Source organism: Pinus tabuliformis, chromosome X (genome assembly GCF_031772625.1).
Source record: "Pinus tabuliformis cultivar Carrire ecotype Pingquan chromosome X, CPIR1, whole genome shotgun sequence".
In the NCBI taxonomy this organism is placed as follows: domain Eukaryota; kingdom Viridiplantae; phylum Streptophyta; class Pinopsida; order Pinales; family Pinaceae; genus Pinus; species Pinus tabuliformis.
The window spans coordinates 51,949,103-51,959,785 of record NC_142308.1 but is presented as its reverse complement, the minus strand read 5'-3'; the positions used below and the strand labels follow the sequence as shown (position 1 = coordinate 51,959,785).

The 10,683-nt window shown below is 39.8% G+C and overlaps 1 protein-coding gene across 1 annotated transcript; it reads right to left on the bottom strand.

The window, feature by feature from the left end:
• Positions 1-9,775: 9,775 nt before the first annotated feature.
• On the bottom strand, positions 9,776-10,228 carry LOC149138287 (uncharacterized). The gene has a single exon (XM_089450315.1). It carries the CDS (start codon positions 10,226-10,228, stop codon positions 9,776-9,778), a length of 453 nt encoding a protein of 150 aa, XP_089306441.1.
• Between the last annotated feature and the right edge of the window lie 455 nt (positions 10,229-10,683).

Below are 10,683 nucleotides of genomic sequence, written 5' to 3'. Positions count from 1 at the left end.
AGGTTGGAATTCACTGTCATGGTATTCTTTTTGTTTTTTTTCTTCTTTTTTTGAGGGACACACACGGTGCCTTAAGAGAGGTTTTCAACATGTTTGTCTACCCTGGGCGCCTCAAGGAAGGTTTTCACGCAGGGATATTTTATCTCTCCTTTTTCACTCTTGGGCTACCTCAAGGAGGTTTTCAACCCAAGAGTTGGCCTCAGATGCCTCATGGAGGATTTCATCTAGGCCTCTTATTTTTTTTTTCATTTTTTCTTTTTTTTCAAATAAAAAGAGTTTTCAAGAATGTTATGACTTGGAAGCTAGGACACTTCCAATCGCATTTACCTCCTTTCTAATGTTGTTGATGAACTCCTCCCTGGACAAAGGTCTTTTGCAAGCCTTCAATCTGTATCCATTAAAAAGAAAGGGAATACCTTCCTCATAAATTGTCCTGATTTGAACAACTCCATTATCATGGAACTTATCTATCAGGTATGGGCCTGACCACCTTGTCATCAATTTTCCTTTGAAGTCCTTAAACTTGGAGTCATATAGCATAGCCCAATCCCCTTCTTGAAAAAAAATTTCCTTGATGTTCTTGTCATGCCAAAACTTCCTTTGTACTTGGATAGTTTCTGTGTGTAGGAGGACCTGCATCCTGAATTCATCTAGACCATCCAACTGGAGAAACCTCTCTTGTTGTTCCTTTGTAACATCCAAATCCAACTATGCTGCCATTCTCAAGTTTTTGTATTCAAACTCAATGGAGAGCAGATCCTTCTTTCCATTGACCAAGTCATAAGGGGTGAAACCAATGGTTGTCATCCAGGTTGTATTATAGGCCCAATTGGCCTCCACTAGTCTATCAACCCAATATTTTTTGTTTTTTCTCACAACCTTGGTGAGGATGCCTTCTAATTCTCTATTGGTGACCTCTACTTGTCCATTGGCCTGAGGATGGTAGGCAGTAGATTTTTTGTTCTTTATCCCATGCTTCCTTAACAAATTTTCAATTAGATGTGATGTGAATTGAGCTCCCTAATCAGTGACTAGTTCTCTAGGGTGCACAAATTTGTAGAATACATTCTCCCTTAAGAACTCAATCACTTTCTCCTTTGTTTCTACCTTAACAGGTTTAGTCTCAGCCCACTTTGTCAAATAATCAATGCATATAATTATGTACCTCTTCTGCCCTGATGGTGGATCAATTGGCCCAATGAAATCCATGCCCCACTTGTTAAATGGCTCTAAAGCCACCTGAGGTTGCAAGGGAATTTCATCCTTAGGAATAGGTTTCCCCATCCTCTAGCACTAATCACATCGACTAGTGTACCTTCTTGCATCTTAGTTGAGAGTGGGTCAGTAGTAGCCAACTTGCAGTACCTTGAAAGTTATCCTCATGGCAGAAAAGTGACCTCCACAAGGCCCATCATGACGGGTTAAGAGGATGTCATAGAATTCCTCCTGCTTGAAACACCTCCTCAATATTTTATCTGGGCCCAGTTTGAATAGATTTCCCCCAAGCCAAGTGAATTGGGTGCTCTTCCTTACAATCCTTCTCTTCTCCTTGGATGACAGATTTGCAATGAAATTTGCAACAACTAGGTAGTTAGCTATGTCAACAAACCATGGAGAGAGAACTAAAATAGAAAATAAATTCTCATCTGGCAGCTGATCATTAACCATCCCTTCTTCACCTATAGTTAAAGCAAGTCTAGATAAAAAATCTGCAACTACATTTTCTTTACCTGGCTTATCAATGATAGTTAAATCAAACTGTTGCAATAAAAGAAACCATATAATAATTCTAGCATTCACATCAGGCTTGTTCATTAAGTACTTGAAAACAACATGGTCAATATGCACAAAGGTTTGATAACTAGTGGTGTAGTGTTTGAATTTATTCAAGGAATGGACAACAACTAAGAGTTCCTTCTCAGTAACAGTGTAATTTAGTTCAGCCTTAGACACATTTTTGGTAATGAAGTAAATGGCATAAGGAAACTTGTCATTTGTTTGGCCTAGAGATGCTCATACAAATTTGTCAGATGCATCAACATGGATGTGGAAAGGGAGAGCCCAATTTGGGCCTCTAAGTCTGGGTGCAGTATTCAAATTTCCCTTCAAGATTTGTAGGGCCTATTGGCAACTATTTGACCAACAAAATTCATAGTCCTTGGCCAGAAGTCCAAACAATGGTGAGGCTACTTTGTTGATTCCTTGATAAACCTCCTATAATATCCAGCTAAGACCAAGAAACTCCTAATATCCCTCTGTCTTTTAGGAGTAGGGACCCTTTTTATGATGCCAATTTTATTTGTGTCCACTTGTATTCCTTCCTAGGATATTGAATGACCCAAAACAGTCCCTCCATTCATCAAGAATTCACACTTCTCGGGAATAAGTGATAGGTTCATTTCAATGCACTTCTTTAGCACTTTCCCCAAGTTAGAGAGAGCCTCCAGGAAGTCACACCCATAGGGAGTGAAATCATCCATATAGATTTCTATAGAGTCATGGACTAGCTCAGCAAATATGCTCAGAATTGCCCTTTGAAAAGTGGCAAGGGCATTACATAATCCAAAATGAAGGACCCTATAAGCAAAGGTACCCTAAGGAAAAGTGAAGATGCTTTTATCTTGGTCCTCTAGCCTAATCTGGATCTGATTATAACCACTTAATCCATTCAGGAAAGAGAAGAGCTTCTTCCCTGCAAGACCATCCAAGACTTGATTAATGAAAGGTAGAGGAAAATGGTCTTTTTTAGTGGCTTTGTTCAGCTCTCTGTAATCCACACATATCCTCCACTTTCCATTCTTCTTTGGGACCAAAACTAGAGGGGACACCCACTCACTATCTGAGATGGGGTAAATGAACCTTACATCCAACAACTTCTGTAATTCTTCTTTGACTATGTCTTTGAGGGTTGGGTTCATTCTCCTCTGAGGTTGGCGCATTGGTTTGCAACCTTCCTTAATGTAGATGTGGTGAGTACACACCAAAGGATGAACTCCCTTCATTTCCTTATAGCTCCAGGCAAAGGCATCTAAGTGTTCTCTCAGCATGTTACACAACTTCTCTTCTTGGTTGGTTGAGAGAGAGGGGTTGATCTTCAAAGTCTTAGATGGACCAAATTATATCATTTTGACATGTGTAGAACTTGGGTCCACTAGGCATAAATTAGTCCAAGGTTTATCTTCGGATTCCTTCATTAGCTCATTAAGGGACATGGTGTTGGGGGTCTGGTTCTGGAGGATTTGATCAATGAGGTCATATTCATCAGGTTGCCCCCCTCCTATAATGTCATCTAGGGTACATATTGGATAGGATGTGGTATGATATACTTCATCTTATTCCTCCTCTTCCAACCATAAGGGTAAGCCACACTCTAGGGATGGTTGAGAAGGAGGGTACAAGACCAATTGTTTAGACAAATGCCCATTCTTAATGGTCATGTTTTCGGCTCTGTAACTTATGTAAGCATCAACAGTGGCTAGCCATGGTCTTCCAAGGATGAGAGGATAATCATTGAATTTGGTTTTGGGCTGGAGCCATGGTATTCCAAGGATGAGAGGATAATCATTGAATTTGGTTTTGGCTTGGAGAGCTAAGAAATCAGTAGGATACTCCTAGGAATCAATAGAGACCATTACATCCTCAACAACTCCCACAGGAGCTAAAGTGGATATGTCTACAAGTTTCAATACTGTTGTGGTCTTTCTTAAGGATCCTTGGAGGTTCAGTTTTAGCATGGTCTCCTTATTCATCACATTGATGGAAGCCCCAAGACCAATCAAGTTGTGAGGGATAATGATGCCATCAATGTGCACATCTACCACAGGACTTCCAAGGTCTAAATACTTTGGGAAAACCACACTCCCCAACATTAGGTCAAACAACTGACAAATCACATTAATGGTAGGGGTGTCTTTCTTCCTCCTCCCATGATGTTTGAAGCATTTCTCCTTGATTATCTTATTGTATATGGGGACATCCTTGATGGCTTGGAGGAGTGGGATTTTAACGCACAAGTTTTTCAATTCTCCCAGAAGTTCAGTCTCTTCCAGGGTGTGTTGACTGGGATGGATCAATCTTTCAAGAAAAGGAGATGGATTTGCTTTAGGAACACTCTCTTCCTTTTCCTCTTCAAGCTCCTAAAGTGGAGATGGAGGTTGGTTATCTGGGAGCACTCTTCCAGACCTAAGGTTGAATTTCCATAGCATAAGCAGGGTAAGATGTCTCCCCACTATAGACTTGTTGTGCATTCTTGTTGTTCAGGTTCATATTTGGTTGGGAAGGCATCCTAAGTTGCTTGGGTGGAGCAGGATGAATTAGTTGTGGTCGAGATGGAGGTGGAGGTAGTAAAGCGAGAGATTGGTTGAATTGAGGCTTCCAACCTTGTGATGGGGTATTCCACTGAGGATGTAGAGAAGAATATGGCTGAAATGGTTGATTGGCAGGTTGGGAAGGACACTGAGGTGCATAAGACCAAGGAGAAGGTGTGAACCATGAAGGATGAGCAGGAGAACACCAAGGGGGAAGGGGTGAATTCTAATTGGGATTGTAATAGGAATAGGATGCACCTTACATGCCCTGTTGGTATGTCCAAGGTCCTTAAGGTCTCCTCTGATTGATATAATAAATTTTTTAAGCCCCGCCTTCAGCCCCTTAGTATACATCCTTTAATCCAAGCAGAGAAGGGCACTGATATGTGGAATGGTTTTCCTCATAGACTGAGCAAACCTCTATATCATTTAGTGGACATTAATTTTTGGGGTGCCTCCTAGTGCATTTAGGGAAAAAGATAACTAAGGCTCTCTTTGCTTCCTCTTGTTTCCTCTTGATCTACATAGTGTCCATTTGCAGAGAAAAGGTGTGCAACATTTCACTTTTAAAGTCCTCCAACATGTTTCCAATTTCACTCTTGATAGATGTGTTGGAGGAAGAGGAACTAGCCAAAGCTTGACTAGCCCTACCCTTCTTTCTAGTAGCCCTAGAATGGTTTTTGAACATTGTCTTGATATCATTATAGGGTAGTTGATAAATGTCCCCTCCAGACAACATGTTTAGGGTTTCCAATATGTCCTCCCTGATTCCTCTAAGAAGGACTAACTTGAGTGATTCAGGATCGAGGGTGCATTTGGACCTTTTGTAACTGAGTTGGAACTTTTCCTCATAATATTCCAGAGATTCATGAGGTCCTATGGTCATTCTAAATATTTCCTCTTTGTGTCTTTGGACCTATAATAGTCCATGTACTTTTGTTAAAGGATTTCTGCATTTGAGCCCAGGTAGTGATTTTATCCCCAGGTAAACCCATGAACCAACGCAAGGCTGCATATGACAACAAACTCAAACCAGAAGGTTTCAAGGTCCTCTGAGGTTAATCCATGGAAGTGAGGAAGGGCATAGGGACTTATATTTTTCATCCTCATATCTCCATTAGTATATCTAATGGGAAAAGCACCCTCATTTATGTTATCAACTGCATTTCTATTTTCAGTCATGGTGTGGGCGCGTGGAATGGTCTCTTCTTCTTCTTCCCCAATAGGCTCTTCAAATATTTCATATTGTTCTCCTAAGGGGTCTTCTAACTCTCCTACAATTAGAGAGGGAATTTGACAGTCACCGAAGAAGAGGGAAGGTTGACTGTTTGATGGTGTGGGGGTATTTGGAAAGAATTTCCCTAAAGTGTCTCTACTCCTATGAGGCATGAAAGAAATATATTTTTTCTTTTATGAGTTTTTTTCAAACCAAATGTAAGATAGAAAGGAAAAGAAGAGTAACATCTATCTAGAAAATGTAAAATAGAAAGAAAAAGCAGAAATTACATCTACTGAGACACCTCCCCAACAATGGCGCCAAAAAGTGAGGAGCCTTAGTATTGCAGAATGACTCTTGCAACTCCTAGGGCTACCAGCTTTACTTTATCAACCCGAGATTTCATACAAACTTGGATGTGACAATACTATATACACAACAAATGCATCATTCTACTCATGTCACTTCTCAACAGGGGCACTTGACCATTACAGTTCTAGACCATACCTCTATTGAACGAAAGGGAGTCTGACTACTGATAGTGGAAGGTAAAGTTATTTCTAGTGCAGAGAAGGTAAATGCTTGTAAAACCAAGAAATGAAAGTTGGCAACTTGTAAATGCTATGAAATGGCACAAATCAATTGCAAAAAGGAAACTATGTTAATATTGTACTTGATCACTTAGCTATTAGGGTTGTTTGAAAATGGAAGATTAATCTATCATTTCATAAGTCAAACATGCATGCATTAACTATCTCATTCACACTTGCAGAATAGATAAAGTTCTAATTACTAAACTTAGAAATAAAAGAGCTAATGCTATCTAATCTTGCAGGAAGGAAAGGAGTGAAAGGATTGTTCTAGGTGGCACTTTGGTCATGGAGTCCAAGCTGAGGGATTAACCTACTCCTAGACTAGGCTAGACTATCATTGCAAGTCAAACAGGGTCAAAACAGGCTACTACAGGTTTGCTACAGGATGTCCTGAATTGCTACAGGAAGTTGGTTGTGAGGTTTTGGAGGACAACAATGGTGAGATGAAGTGTTGGAAAGGTGCATGACAGTGGTGGGAGGTGTAGGGGAGGTGAGAATCACCCATGGCCAAGCCTAACACTCCAAGAAGAGATTTTCCTAAGACAACTTGCTCACGGTGCTTGGAAAACAGAGGTTCAGAATATGGGTTGGTATGCATCAACAGAAGGGCCTAGGTGGAGTTGGTTAGAAGAGTCCCTTCCTGCAGATCGACAATCCCTACAATAAAACCTGTCTCTCTTTTCATTTACAAATTATTGCCTGTCAATAAGGAAATGATGAGTTGAATTTAGAAAATCTGATCTAACTATTGTTAAGGATTAGATCTGTGAAATGGGCTACTTTCTAAGCTACAACACTCTTAAGAATCAAGATAAACACTGCAAATATTTCCAGGAAATCATAAATAGTTATCTAGCTAAGAATCAAACTTAAGCTATGCAATGAATAACAAACAAACTTTGTTTTTGGGTTGTGAGAGTGCGGTCCCCTAATCCTGATCCCATAAGGGAGATGGGATAGGGGTCACTATCACAAGTTTTGTGGTATATTTTCCTTCACTATATTGCAACACTAATATACTCTTTAAGCTAATGAAAGCATGGATAATAAACAACTTGATCAACTTTCTACGCTAAACAGAAAACATAAATATACTTCAACAGTTATTCAACATTCTAAGCTAAGAATATAGATACAAAAGAGAGGAATTTCTGTTGCTAGGGTTGGGCCCTAACGAATACATCATAACAATAATAGTCAAATGTGTTTTAGCTTAATGGCCTCTTGGCTACAATAAAACTTTGAATGCTAATGAGTCCATTAGCTTGCTTATTTATACAAAATTGGAGCTACCAACAACTCCCTAGAAAATAAGGATACTTGTCTCCCTAACTCGAGAATAACTTTTCCTTGACTGGTATTAGCTTGGGTACCAATGAACTTGGCTTGCTTGGCTGCCAGTGACACCAAGTTGATGAGATAGAGGGGGAGAATCTTTGACTGATTTAAGGAGTTAAGGAGGGAGACCACTTCCTAGAATCTCTCTTGCTTGCCTACTCCGAGTCCTTGCACTCAAGTCAACTCAAAACTGCTCCAATTTCCTGCATTTAACACACATTAGGCCATATGACATAGTAACTCACTTTAACTCTTCTCACTAGGCAAACTATAACAAAATTCGTAAATAAATGTGAGAAAAGACAATTTAATAAACTGGAGAGTTGCATTGTGACCCATATAGTTTACCTATTGATGAGCCTCATCAACACTCATGTAATATTTTGTATAGTGAGGAGAGGATGTTGTTCATTATGGGAGGTCATGGATTGCAACGAGAAAATAATGTTGAAAGATGGCGAGAAGGAGATCGGTTGGTAAAGAGAGAGCACCTTTGCATGTTTATAAGCAGTCAACCAAGGTGAGAGGCAAACAAATTTGGAGTTCTTGGAACAACATAGTTAATCCATGGAACAATTGAGCCTAGGGCATTTGATCCTAATCCTAAACAATGATTGCTTCAGATTTCCTCTCTCCATCTCGAACAACCTCTCGTTGTGCAACCAACTCTTGTAGGTTCAGTCTCTTGGCTTTGCCTCTTTGAAATCATGTTTCAATCTTGAATACTCTCCTCTCTAGTTCTCTTTCGTTTTCAAGTTTAATAGGCTTCTATTTTTCTCTCCTCGCTAGGCTTAATTGTTTTGGGAGGTCTATTTTTGTTTTAGTTTCTGTCCTTTATCTTTTGTACTTGGCACCTCTCCTACCCCCTCTCTGGTCTCCTCCCCTATCCTTCTCGTGGAACTCTTGGTTATCCCTTCCCTCCCTGTGCCCTCCTGGGCCTCCTTTTCTTTTGTCCCACCCTCGTTGCTCTCAACTGCCTCCTCTCCCTATTATGTGCCTCTAAGCTCCCCCTCTGCCCTCCCTTTTTCCCCTTCTTTTGTTTCATCTTCTCTATCAAATCGCTTTCCCCTTTTGCCTCACCTTTGGTTTTCCCTTTCCACTGTATGCCCAAACGCTAATTATCTGGGTCGTCTCGCAGAGGTAGAGGTGGATGTTTTCGCCCCTCCTCTCCATCAAACTTCAATTCTCCCTCCATTCATGGCACTTGTGCACTATCAATTGCAAGAGCAATGATCGAAAGAGACAAGGATACCATCCTTGTAGCTATTTAGAGAGTAATAAATGATGTGGAAAAACAAATAAGGCAATCCCGGAGATACATTCCTAACACACACATGGAGTAAGATACTAGAGATTGGATCCCAAACATTGAAAATTGTATTAGAGCCAAAACCTCCTCCTACTTGCAAATTGTCAATCTATACTAGCACATAAAGACTCTAATGGGAAGAGTCCTCACACATAGGGTTGACACTCAGCAGGAAATCATCACATGCATGGCAGAGCTTTTGGAGAAAGTGGATGAATTCAACAGGAAGATCACACTCCTAACTAAGAGGTTAACAGACATGGATCCCTATACATCAGCCTTTGATAGAGAGCGAGAGTCGTTGGGCTGAGACAACACCCTATAGAGTGAAAGTTGGCAAAACACAATCGTGTAACTATAGTGTAATTTTCAATGGTCTTTCTATAATTTCTAACATATCTCTAATTTAACACAATCGTGCAACTATAGTGTAATTTTCAATAGTCTTTCTATAATTTCTAACATATCTCTAATTTTCTATGTAACACCTATATAGTTTTTTATCATAAAACTTTTAGGTTAGGTTAAAAAAAACACAATTAGGAAAAAAAGGGTATAACTTGTCTACTTTCATGGTAGAACAAAAACAATAATAACTGATGTATACCAATATTTTTTAGAATAAATATCTATGCTCATCATACCAAAAAAATCTAGCAAATTTTCCCATTAAAATAATTAGTTTCCTTTATGATATTTTCAAGGAACATTTAAAAAAAAAAAAAAAAAACAAATCTAGCAAATTTTCCCAATAAAATAATTAGTTTCCTTTATGATATTTTCAAGCAACATAACCCAAAAAAAAAATTACCCACAAATTTGTAGATATTAAGGAGTAACACAAACACAATTGTAGAATGTTAGATATGAAATACAGATTACACAGTGAATGAATAATGAATCAACGTTAACCTCCAGTGAGCAGAGACCCACATACGGGTTGATGCATACAGTGGCCTTTGACAACTTACAAAAACACAGTTAAGTCTGCTATTGTTCGATATGAGTACGTTCATCTTTCATGGATTGTTTCAAGCCTCCTTGATCCGAATGCTGGCTTCCTAACAGAGCCCATGACCCCTAATCCTCCTGCAAACCGGTCGGGCTTTTCGTTTGGGCAGGAAGTAGAAATTTTCCAGTTATACTGGCATCCTGTGGATCTCATGGCTGAAATAGCTCTGCCCAACATCTCAGCCATATCGGACATCAACAGCACATATTGCAGTTTACGCAGTGGAAGGAGAAAATAGAGTTGACCCATCTCCAATTTCTCTTCTGGATCGACGGCCACCATGTAACAATCGATCCACAGAGAATCCGAATCGCAGAGGAAATGGTCTGGATTCTGTCGAATGATCTCTTCTGCTTTGATATGCTCCCCGTATTGGGTCAAAGTGCCATCTGACAATATCACTTTTGCTGTCTCGCATTCACTTCTGGAAAACCTAGAACTGCAACTATCCATAATTGTTAATAGACCTCGGCACTCTGTTGAATTTGAAAGCTGTATGCACATAACATATAGCCCTGATGTGAATTCCTATGTGTTGCAGCTGGAGGCTTTATTGAAGAGATGAGGAGTATGGTGGTACAGGCGGCGTTAATGAAACAGTGTTTGATCTGCGGTTGGCTTGCCCACAGTTCTTACCACTCTGACGTGGGAACCCAAACTATACTGCGAGAAAAGTGAGAACGGACAATTTGATCCCTGAATAGAAGTTGAGGGACAATTAAATTACGGTTTAAGCAAAGAAAATATTGATTTATGCTTATCAAGTAGCTGGAATCTTATCCCCACTCCCTAAAACGGTTGAATTCTACGTATCATACGTTTTTTCTTTACAAAGATGACGTTATTTAAGTCGGCGTCCTAAGCTTCATGAATGTGTCCTTTTCGATGTACGGACACAATACACATGT